General features: G+C 45.3%; 1 protein-coding gene across 2 annotated transcripts in view; it reads left to right on the plus strand.

The window, feature by feature from the left end:
- stpg2 (sperm-tail PG-rich repeat containing 2) overlaps window positions 1-12500 on the plus strand; it is a 56262-nt gene that overhangs the window by 12349 nt on the left and 31413 nt on the right. For both annotated transcript variants that reach the window (XM_058375527.1, XM_058375526.1), the window contains exons 2-5: window positions 9552-9661; window positions 9966-10115; window positions 10200-10349; window positions 10621-10724. In XM_058375527.1, coding sequence (XP_058231510.1) covers window positions 9552-9661; window positions 9966-10115; window positions 10200-10349; window positions 10621-10724 — 514 coding nt within the window. The remainder of the gene's footprint in view (window positions 1-9551; window positions 9662-9965; window positions 10116-10199; window positions 10350-10620; window positions 10725-12500) is intronic.

A 12500-nucleotide genomic window follows, 5' to 3' on the forward strand; every position in this document is an offset into this window, starting at 1 on the left:
AAAGTGAAAACTTTTTATGAGAATGAGGTTTTAGTTTTTATTTGTGTGTACACTCCCACCAGTGCAGTGGAGAGGATGACGTTTTTAGATACTCTGAACAATGTCATTGCTGACTGCAACACTGCAGAGATTTTAATTCTGGGTGGTGATTTTAACTGTACTACAGATAATTTAGATCGGAACCACACAGAACCTCACATGGCTTCCCGTAAGCGTCTGTGGGAGATGGTGGAGGCCCACGAGTTGAGCGACATATGGAGAACTTTTCATAAGAACAAGAGACAGTACACGTGGGCCCATGCCATAGATAACACACTCTCCCTGGCGAGACTAGATCGTTTTTATGGTTTTAAACACCAGCTGACATTTTTCACAAAGTGTTTTATTGTTCCAGTAGGTATCTCTGACCACAGCATGGTACAGTGTACTATTACTAAAGAGAAGGTTAAACCTAGGAGTGCCTACTGGCATTTTAACACTGCTCTTTTAGAAGACGCTAATTTTAGAGAGTCTTTTACTTATTTATGGAATTGTTTTAAACATGAGAAGGCAGCTTTTAGTTCACTTCAGCTGTGGTGGGATGTGACAAAAGCACAAGTCAAAGAATTCTGTCAACAGTACACTCTCAATGTCACAAGAGACATTGTTAGATCTCTGAAAGCTCTGGAGATAGAAATAGTGGAACTCCAGCGTTTGGAGGCCACTGGAAATCGAGGGCATATTGAAGCCCTCAAACGTAAAAAATCCAAAATGAACGACCTGTTAGACATTACAGCACAGGGGGCGCTGGTCCGCTCACGCTTTAAAAGCGCAGCTGAGATGGATGCTCCTTCAAAGTTCTTTTTCAGTTTAGAGCAAAAGAATGGACAGAAAAGATTTATACATGCTGTGTGAACAGAATCAGGGGATCTCTTATCTGAGCCCACTGAAATTCACCAGCAGACAGTAAGCTTCTACTCGAAGCTGTACAGCAGTGAGTGGTCAGGGGCACAAGCGGTGGAGGACAGCTTCCTCATGGACCTGCCAAAGCACTCTGAGCAAGCGGCCAGAGAGCTGGACAGGGAGCTGACGCTGGAGGAGGTTCATGAGGCTCTCCAGGGGATGGAGAATGGACGGGCGTCAGGTATAGACGGTCTCCTTTGCGAGTTCTACAAAGCATTCTGGGCCGTCATAGGGCAGGACGTGCTGGATGTCCTACGGGACAGCGTACGGAGAGGTGAACTCCCATTGAGCTGCAGGAGGGCCGTCCTGACCCTGCTACCGAAGAAGGGAGACCTGACCCACCTGAAAAACTGGCACCCGGTCTCACTACTGTGCACTGACTGCAAGCTGCTCTCAAAAGCATTAGCCTCGAGACTGACTAAGGTAATGGAGCAGCTCATTCACTAGGACCAGACATACTGTGTGCCTGATAGGTCCATATTCGATAATGTGTATCTAATTCGTGACATTTTGGACGTCTCCAGGCTATTGGGCTTAAATACTGGTCTGATTTCTCTAGATCAGGAAAAGGCTTTTGACCTGGTTGAACATGAATATTTGTGGAAGGTGCTGGAAGCCTTCGGGTTCAACCCAGGTTTTATAGCCATGATCAGGGTGTTGTACAGTGACATTGAGAGTGTACTGAAGGTTAACGGTGGTTTATGTGCTCCTTTTAGAGTGTACAGAGGGATCAGGCAGGGCTGTTCCCTCCCTGGAATGTTGTACTCTCTAGCTATGCAGATGATCTGGTAGTGATGATAAACACACAGAATGATGTCAATGTTTTAACTGATATTTTAAATGACTTTCATATTTTATCCTCTGCAAAGGTTAACTGGGCTAAAAGTGAAGCCATTTTAATTGGGGAGTGGGGAGGTGGGCAACCATCACTACCAGGAGGCTTAGTGTGGAAAAGAGGTGGTTTTAAATACTTGGGTGTCTACCTGGGGAACAATGAGTTTTTAAATAAAAATTGGGAAGGTTCTGTAGAGCACGTGAAGGGCAGACTCTGCAGGTGGAAGCGGCTGGTCCCAAAGATGTCCTACAGGGGGCGAACGCTGGTCATCAACAACCTCACCAACCTCCCTCTGGCACAAACTGGCATGCGTGGATCCGCCGCCGAACCTGCTAGCGAACATCCGGGCCCTGCTGGTGGACTTCTTCTAGGAAGGTCTACACTGGATTCCACAGAGTGTTCTCCACCTGCCCAAAGGAGAAGGAGGACAGGAGCTGGTCCAGCTGTCCAGCAGAGCCGCAGCCTTCCGCCTCCAGTTCATCCAGAGGCTCCTCACTGGACCCAGAGACTTAGTATGGAGAGCAGCAGCCAGTGGATTATTACACACAGTTCAAGGACTGGGGCTGGACAGAGCGTTGTTTTTAATGGACACAAATATGCTGGACATTTCTGGATTACCAGACTTTTACCGTGGAATTTTTAAAATCTGGAACGTTTTTAAGAAACAGAACAAGGGCTGTAGAATGCTACACTGGCTGCTGGAGGAGCCTCTGGTGTACGGCGGGAGACTGGACATCTCCAGTGTGACCGTCCCTGCACTGTCCAGAACTCTCATCTCCTCAGGGATTATAACACTCCGGGAGCTTGTGAACATCATGGGGTCGGACTTGTCAAGGGCAGAGGACCGGGCAGTGTGTATGGGACTGCGGTCCCTGCGTGTTGTCAATCAGCTCCTACACCGCTGGAAATCTGCATTGACATCAGAGGAGCGTGTTCAGCTAATGGACTATTCACACACAGAGACTGGTCCTACAGAGGACGAACCCTTTCCCCAGCTGAACATCGCTCCTGCCCTTGACGGGTGTGCAGGCCCCCTCCTGGAGTGCCGGGGTGAAGGGGAGATGGACTTTGGGTCAGTGTCGGGGAAGCTGCTCTACAGAGCGTGTGTAAGGGTTTTAAACAAGAAGAAGCTGAGTGGGAGGGTGGACACCCCATGGAGAAGTGTACATGGTTTTACTGATGATTTTAAACCGGAGTGGACGCACTGTATAAACCACCGTTAACTAAAAAATGGAGGATTTTACACTGTATTATCTCTGTGAACTCTTTTATTTCTGTTTTAAACCCTGATATTGCACATGATTGTCCTTTTTGTTCACAGAGAGAAACAGTTTTTCATGCTTTATTCACTGCTCCAGGTTACAGTCACTGTTTGTGTTTTTACGGAGCATTTTAAGGTCTTTTAATGTTGTTTTTACTTTTCAGTGTTTTATTTCTGGTTTTAAGTTTGTCAGGAAACACCGCCTCAGGTGCCAAATAATCAATTTTATATCTGGTCAGGGAAAAATGGTGATATACCTGAGCCGGAAAAACCAAATAACACAGAACACTGACTGTGAAGCCATAAGAATTCTGAAAAGGCTGATGAAATAAAGAGTTTTAATTGATTTTAATTTTTATAAAAGTATGAATGATCTGGATGTGTTTAGATGTGTGTGGTGTTGGGAGAATGCTTTGTGCTCTGTAGCAGAAGGAAAAATTAACTTTGCAGCAGAACTAAACTAATCACTCATGTTTAAAATAATTTATTGACATTATTTTAATACGTATTTATTTATTTATTTATTGAGTCACTGTGACATATATGTGACTTGTGTAAATAAAGATGCGTAAAAAGTAAAAAAAAAGTCTCTCTGTCTGTCTCTCTCTGAGTGCATGCTGGGAGTGGGCGGAGTGCGTTGAGTGTGAGCGTGGTTGATACGTTTCTCATTGCTTAACGTTTAATAACTTCTTGATTTATCAATCTATCTATCTATCTATCTATCTATCTATCTATCTATCTATCTATCTATCTATCTATCTATCTCTCTATCTATCTATATATATATATATATATATATACATATATATATATATATATATATATATATATATATATATATATATTTTTTTTTTTTTTTTTTTTTTGACCAATTTTTTTTGAACAATTCACTTTTTTTTTTCATACCATCTAAACTCTCTGTTTAATCAGAGCAGTTTTCTGGCCGTCAGCACCAGCTTTCCCGCTGGAGAGCATGGCGGCCCAGGGTAGAGACCCCCTCGATAACCTGACGCGCAGCCATGGCGTTAGAGTGGTGACCGGGGCGGGGGTGGAGGAGTGGTGACCGGGGCGGGGGTGGGGGAGTGGTTACCGGGGCGGAGGTGGAGGAGTGCTGCCTGGCCGCAGGGGAGGTGGCGTCCAGGATGAACAGCGCGGTGGTGATGTTTGTCAACACGGTGGAGAACGCAGTGCTGTTGGCCCAGAAGGGAATTATACTCAGGGGTTCACTCACTGATGTGTTCTCCCTCGCAACACCTGCAAAAAAAGTCACGCTGTCCAACGTGCCCCCGTTTATTTCTAATGAAACACTGGAAAGACAGCTCTCCATTTTCGGTAAGCTCGTCTCTCTGATAAGGAAAATGAACATAGGTAGCAAATCAGACCTGGCGAAACACGTGCGCTCGTTCAGGAGGTTCACCTACATGATCCTCAATGATAACAGCACTGAACTCGAGCGCACGCTAACATTCAAAATCGACGGGTTTGATTATGTTATCTATGTGTCCACCGTGTCCATGAGGTGTTTCGGCTGCGGAAAAACTGGGCATCTAGTGCGTGATTGTCCCCAGGGCGCAGACAGCGGTACAGTCCCCTCTGATGTGAGCGAGGTGTCGGTTCGGGGCAGTGACGGGTTGGATCGAGCTGATCAGAATGACGGAGTGGTCGAGGCGGACTCTCCGGTCACGGATGGAGCGGGCGTTTCCCATGCGGGTTCGGTGAGCGCTACGCCGGGAGTACCAGAGACCTCAGAACCTAAACACTGAGATCGACCCAGTACCCAGTGATGGGGTGAGTAACACTGATACCACTGTTCCCACTGCTCAGGCTGAGCAGGCCTCACCTGAGCCGCATATAGAAATAGAAACTGAAACTGATGTTGGACTGATGATTAGTCAGGACAGTGTTACTGAGAATAATGTTGTTGTCTTACCGGAAAATGCAGACGAAGCGATGATGGAAACTGAGCTGACCGTTCTCAAAACACCCGTAAAAAGAAAGACAAGAGACAATGACAAAACTGTGAAAGCTGCGAAAAAAGCAGAAAAGAAGCAGGCAGAAAGTATTAGTGAGCTGGACGGTGAAGAGCCCTCTCCTGACCTCACTGTCTGTGTCACCACTGAGGGTCACTGGGTCGGTAAAAAGTACAACGCGAGTGAAATTAAACACTTTCTTAAGATCACAAAGAACATGAAAATGGTACAGATCAACAAATACTTTCCAGACCTGAACAAACTGCACATTGCCATAAAGCGTCTTATGGGTGAAGGGTGTTTTGAGGACAAAGAGCTACAGGTTAAAGAAGATTGTCACTAAAATCAACACCCTGTTAAGTAATGATGATGATGACACGTCATAGTTCTCTCGGTCCTCACAGACCGCAGACGCCCTTTCCTGTGCTTATTCTTTTCTGTGTGCTCATGCAGGACATTCACATCGCATCCCTGAATGTTAACGGTGCTAGAGACTGCAGGAAGAGAGCAGAACTTTATGAACTAGTGACACAAAAAAGAATAGACATATTACTTGCACAGGAAACCCATAGTGACGCTAAAAACGTAGTAGATTGGACACAGGAGTGGGCTGGCCCCTTGTTTTTAAGCCACAATACCTCTGTTAGTGGAGGAGTAGCTGTTTTGTTTTCAAAGACTTTTAAACCTATCTCTTACAGCGTGGAAGAGATAGTAGCTGGCAGACTGTTAAAAGTCAGAGCTCTTTTAGAGAACCATGTTATGGTTTTTATCTGTGTGTATGCCCCGGCTTCCCCAGTGGAAAGAATAGCTTTTTTAGATCAATTATGCAACATTTTAGAAACTTGTGACGCAGAGGAGTTTTTATTTGTTGGTGGTGATTTTAACTGTACTTTAGAAAACAGTGACCGCAACCATATAGAGCCACACATGCCTTCAAGAAGAAGACTCCTACACACTGTTGAAAAACACGAGTTAAGTGATGTTTGGAGAAATATGAATAAAACTCAAAAACAGTACACCTGGGCTCATGCTGCTGATGGAAAGGTATCATTAGCAAGGTTAGGTTTTATGTTCCAAAGCATCACATGAACACCATAAAAAGCTGTGTTATTAGTCCGGTTGGTTTTTCAGACCACAGCTTGGTTTTATGTGTTTCAGTTTTAAATTGTATTAAACCGAAGAGTTCTTACTGGCATTTTAACACAGTTTTACTGAATGACCAGCATTTTATAGAGATTTTTACTTTTTTCTGGAGAAATTTTAGGAAAGAAAAAAGTGCTTTTATTTCTCTGCAACATTGGTGGGATTTTGGGAAAGCTCAAATAAAACAGTTGTGTCAACAGTACACTTATAATGTCACAAGGGATTTGGCTCGGTCTATGAAACAACTAGAAGATGAGATAACAGAACTTCAGTTGTTAGCACAGTCCACAGAGAACCAGAACCATATTCAGACCCTCACAGTCAAAAAGAAAAAGTTATCGGACCTCCTTGAGTTTAAAGCACAAGGTGCATTAATAAGGTCACGATTCCAGAACGCAAACCAGATGGACGCCCCCTCAAAGTTGTTTTTTAGCCTTGAAAAAAAGAACGGACAAAAACGTTTTATTCACAGCCTGCGCTCTGAGTCTGGACACCTTTTATCTGATACAGCTGACATTAGGAAAAGGGCGGTTAGTTTTTATGAAAAACTCTATCAATGTGAGTACAGAGAACACACCACAGAACAGAGCTTTTTAGAAGACCTGCCCCGAGTGTCACATGACTCCAATACAGAGCTGAGTGCAGATATAACACCAGCAGAGCTGCACAAAGCATTAATGAGTATGGAGTGTGGCAGAGCGCCTGGCATAGACGGGCTTCCGTCAGAGTTTTATAAGTCTTTCTGGCATGTTTTAAGGGATGACTTACTTGAGGTTTTGAACGACAGCTTGACAAGAGGACTGCTACCATTAAGTTGTAGGAGAGCAGTCCTCACTCTTTTACCCAAAAAAGGGGACCTGACAGACATAAAGAACTGGAGACCTGTTTCATTGCTTTGTAGTGATTACAAGATGCTGTCTAAAGTTTTAGCTACAAGACTGGGAAGTGTTCTGGAAGAGGTTTTAAACGCAGATCAGACCTACTGCATACCCGGGAGGTCCATATTTGACAACATCTCATTAGTTTGAGACATTTTCAATGTCTCCAAACTTTTTGGGCTGAATATGGGTTTCATTTCCATAGACCAAGAGAAAGCCTTCGATCGAGTTGAACACAACTTCCTTTGGAAAACCCTTAATGCTTTTGGTTTTAGCTCAGATTTTATTTCCAAAGTACAAATTCTATACTGTGACATAGAAAGTGTACTGAAACTCAATGGTGGCTTATGTGCTCCGTTTAAGGTGTGTAGGGGGGTAAGGCAGGGCTGCTCTCTCTCAGGGATGCTTTACACTCTGGCCATTGAACCCTTTCTGAATACGCTAAGAGCTAAGCTGAAAGGTGTCTTAATCCCTGACTGCCCGAACGCTATCCGCCTGTCGGCCTACGCAGATGACGTTGTAATACTGGTCGACAGTCAGAGTGATATAGACGTGTTACACAGGGTGTCCAAGGACTTTGGAGCGGTTTCCTCTGCAAAGATAAACTGGTCTAAGAGCGAGGCTGTTTTAGTCGGCCAGTGGGTAGGCGAGGTACCTAAACTCCCCGGAGGCCTAAGTTGGAAAAGCGAAGGCTTTAAGTATCTGGGCGTGTACCTGGGTAATGACTCGTTCACACAGAGAAACTGGGAAGGGGTCATTGAAAAAGTAACTGGTCGCCTAGAAAAGTGGAAGTGGCTGGTGCCTAAAATGTCTTACAGGGGGCGAACGCTAACTATTAACAATCTGGTAGCATCGTCTCTGTGGCATAAAATAGCCTGTATAGACCCTCCTACAGACCTTTTAATGAAAATCCAGTCGATTTTGTTAGACTTTTTTTGGGATAAGTTGCACTGGGTGCCACGCAGCATTTTATACTTACCCAAAGAGGAAGGTGGGCAAGGTCTTATACATTTACAGAGCAGAACTGCAACCTTTCGTTTACAGTTTTTACAGAAGTTTTTATGTGGCTCAAAGTTTTTTAGCTGGAAACAAGTGTCCAGTGCCATTTTAAGATCTTTTGGGCAGATGAGAATGGACAAGGCACTCTTTTTAATGAATCCAGAGAGACTGAACACTGCAAGACTGCCTGCTTTTTATCACAACTTGTTCAGAATCTGGAGACTTTTTAGGGTGCAAAGAACCACAGCCACAGACTCTCTTCACTGGCTACTTCAAGAGCCTCTGGTATACGGGGCACGCCTGGACGTCGGGGACTCTTCACTGTCGCAGTCTCTCCTTGCGTCTGGTGTCACCAGCCTCAAACACCTGGTGGACGTCGCTGGACCTCACCTACAGAACGTTGATGGAGTAGCTGCTCGGCTAGGCGTGAGGTCAAAGAGGGCGGTGAGCCAGCTGCTGCGAAAGTGGACTCTGGTCATCTCGCGTGAGGAGAGGGAATTGCTCATGGACTACTCCAGTGGAACTGAAAGCCCCGACTCAGAGGACCCGTTTCCTGAACTTGCACTGTCTGTGGACCGTGGACAGGAAGGCACTGGTCACTTTTTGGACTGTAAAAATATCACAAACATGAACTTTTTTAATGTGACTGGGAAAACGTTTTATAAAGCATGTGTCAAAGCTTTTAATATGCGGTCACTCAGGGGGAGAGTGGACACACCCTGGCGCACTGTCCTCGGTTTGAGTGAGGAAGAGCGTCCAGAGTGGAGGTCACTCTATAAGCCACCATTGCCGAAAAGAACTGGGGATTTACAATGGAGAAAATGGTATTGTTGCGGTCAATGCTTTTATCTCTGTTCTCTGTCCCCAGGCCAGCCACTCGTGTCCCTTCTGTAATCAAAGAGAGACTATCTTTCATGCTTTTACAGAATGTTCCAGACTACAGTCTCTTTTTACCGTTTTACAGAATATTTTTAGTGTTTTTAACGAAAAGTTTTCACTAAAAGTATTTATTCTTGGTTTTAGGTACACACGCAAAAGACGAGCTCGATGCCAGCTTTTAAACTTTGTTCTGGGGCAAGCGAAAATGGGCATTTACATCAGTCGAAAGCACCAGGTTGAACAAAATGGCTGTTGCAATGTTGTAATGGTCACTACAGCACTCATAAAGTCCAGGATTCTGATTGACTTTGTGTTCTATAAAAAAACAAAGAACCTGTCTGTGTTTGAGAAAACCTGGTGTTGTAGAGGAGCCCTGTGTTGTGTTGTGATGAAAAACTGCAATTTGCACATTACACTGTCTTAATTAATTAATTATCTATCTATCTATCTATCTATCTATCTATCTATCTATCTATCTATCTATCTATCTATCTATCTTTTAACCCCATCCTTTAAATGACATTTTTCTCTATTTATTCACTGAGAAGATGTAAATAAAGGTTTTTTCAAATTCAGTTCTCTCTCTCTCTCTCTGTCTGTCTCTCTCTCTCTCTCTCTCTCGGTCTCTCTCTGTCTCTCTGTAGTGTCCTTTGCTCCGTTCCTGTCTCTCTCCTCCAGGCCCTCAGTGTTTGACAGTGGAGACAGTGACCAGTGTTCTCCTGGACCGGCTCACTATAATGGAGTCCTTACCTGGGTACTGCACCACATGTAGATCCACCCCTATTCTATCTCCGCCCACACAGTAGCCCCACCCACACAGTAACCCCACTGTAGCCATGCCCTCTTAGTGACCATGCTCCATTCGCAGGTTAAATTTATGGCGTTTGTAAAGAGCCTGAGATTTAGAAGAAGTTTCTGTAAAAAATGTTTTTTTATTAATGATTATTTTACTATGAATATTTCTTTTTTTCTTGTTTTTGTTTATTTTGTCTCTTTTTTCTATGTTTATTGTTGTTGTGTCTTTTGCTGCCATCTCCTGGACATCACTGGTTCTGCAGGCTCCTGTTCCTGGTGGTCATTCTCTGCAGAACCGCTCAAGGCGTTTTGAGGAGGCAGATGCTAATATTCCAGGACCAGGAACCTATGACATCATCCAGCCATGGGGGCAAAAGCGCCACCTACCTACCACCCCAGACAGGGGCATTAAGGTGCAGTCCAGTGTGTGTTATAGCTGTTCCGTGGTTCATTTCCTGCACTAATGTTATTGTGTGTGTGTGTGTGTGTGAGAGCAGTGTGTGAGGTGGTTGTTCCACTCTGCTCCCTCCATCCCGTCTCCCAGTCAGGCCTTTGGTTATGAGGAGAACGAGCAGGGGGATTTGTACATGCAGAAACCACCCAGAACTGACCAGAGCCTTGGCCCTGCCTACTACAGCCCCACCCAGGTGTGTGTGTGTGTCTGTGCATGTGTGTGTCTGTCTGTGTGTGTGCGCATGTGTGTGTGTGTGTGTGTCTGTGTGTGTGTGTGTGTGTGTGCGCGCATGTGTGCGCGTATGTGTGTGTGTGCGCATGTGTGCGCGTATGTGTGTGTGTGTGTCTGTGTGTGTGTGTGTGTGTGTGCGCATGTGTGCGCGTGTGTGTGCACATGTGTGCGCGTATGTGTGTGTGTGTATGTGAAGTTAAGTTTTGTCTTTTAACTCTCTGTGGGTATATCAGATAGAACCAAAGTATAAAGGAGTCCACTTTGGCCAAATGACGGGGAAACGGACAGAGATGAAGGTGGGGCAAGGACCTGGACCAGGACACTACCATCCAGAGGAGTGAGACACACACACACACACACACACACACACATCAGGTTTAACAGGAACATGAATGAACATGTATGATGACATAATAACCAGAAAAGGAAACACATACATGGTGAAGAACTGCAGGTGTTCTCCATCATGTTCTCCATCATGTTCTCTATGTTCTCCATCATGTTCTCCATCATGTTCTCTATGTTCTCCATCATGTTCTCCATCATGTTCTCTATGTTCTCCATCATGTTCTCCATCATGTTCTCTATGTTCTCCATCATGTTCTCCATCATGTTCTCTATGTTCTCCATCATGTTCTCCATCATGTTCTCCATCATGTTCTCCATCATGTTCGCTATCATGTTCTCCATCATGTTCTCCATCATGTTCTCCATCATGTTCGCTATCATGTTCTCCATCATGTTCTCCATGTTCCGTTCATCATACAAACAAGAACATGACTTCTCCTTCACCTCAGGTATATTCAGTTCAATTCACTTCAGTTTTATTGTGAACTGCTTTTAACAATCAACATACACATCTTTACAGAAATATAAACATTTAGAATAGAAATGACATTAGCACAAATTCAGATTACATTATGAACAGTGGGATTTAAAGGCCAGCACAGTGACCTCCACACGGTTTAATCCACAGTGACCTCCACACGGTTTAATCCACAGTGACCTCCACACGGTTTCATCCACAGTGACCTCCACACGGTTTAATCCACAGTGACCTCCACACGGTGTAATCCACAGTGACCTCCACACGGTGTAATCCACAGTGACCTCCACACGGTGTAATCCACAGTGACCTCCACACGGTGTAATCCACAGTGACCTCCACACGGTTTAATCCACAGTGACCTCCACACGGTTTCATCCAAAGTGACCTCCACACGGTTTCATCCACAGTGACCTCCACACGGTTTCATCCACAGTGACCTCCACACGGTTTCATCCACAGTGACCTCCACACGGTTTCATCCACAGTGACCGCCACACGGTTTCATCCACAGTGACCTCCACACGGTTTCATCCACAGTGACCTCCACACGGTTTCATCCACAGTGACCTCCACACGGTTTCATCCACAGTGACCTCCACACGGTTTCATCCACAGTGACCTCCACACGGTTTCATCCACAGTGACCTCCACACGGTTTCATCCACAGTGACCTCCACACGGGTTCATCCACAGTGACCTCCACACGGGTTCATCCACAGTGACCTCCACACGGTTTTATCCACAGTGACCTCCACACGGTGTAATCCACAGTGACCTCCACACGGTGTAATCCACAGTGACCTCCACACGGTGTAATCCACAGTGACCTCCACACGGTGTAATCCACAGTGACCTCCACACGGTGTAATCCACAGTGACCTCCACACGGTTTCATCCACAGTGACCTCCACACGGTTTCATCCACAGTGACCTCCACACGGTGTAATCCACAGTGACCTCCACACGGTGTAATCCACAGTGACCTCCACACGGTGTAATCCACAGTGACCTCCACACGGTGTAATCCACAGTGACCTCCACACGGTTTTATCTACAGTGACCTCCACACGGTGTAATCCACAGTGACCTCCACACGGTTTTATCTACAGTGACCTCCACACGGTGTAATCCACAGTGACCTCCACACGGTGTAATCCACAGTGACCTCCACACGGTGTAATCCACAGTGACCTCCACACGGTGTAATCCACAGTGACCTCCACACGGTGTAATCCACAGTGACCTCCACACGGTGTAATCCACAGTGACCTCCACACGGTGTAA

This window comes from Hemibagrus wyckioides, linkage group LG22 (assembly GCF_019097595.1).
Source record: "Hemibagrus wyckioides isolate EC202008001 linkage group LG22, SWU_Hwy_1.0, whole genome shotgun sequence".
Taxonomy (NCBI): Eukaryota; Metazoa; Chordata; class Actinopteri; order Siluriformes; family Bagridae; genus Hemibagrus; species Hemibagrus wyckioides.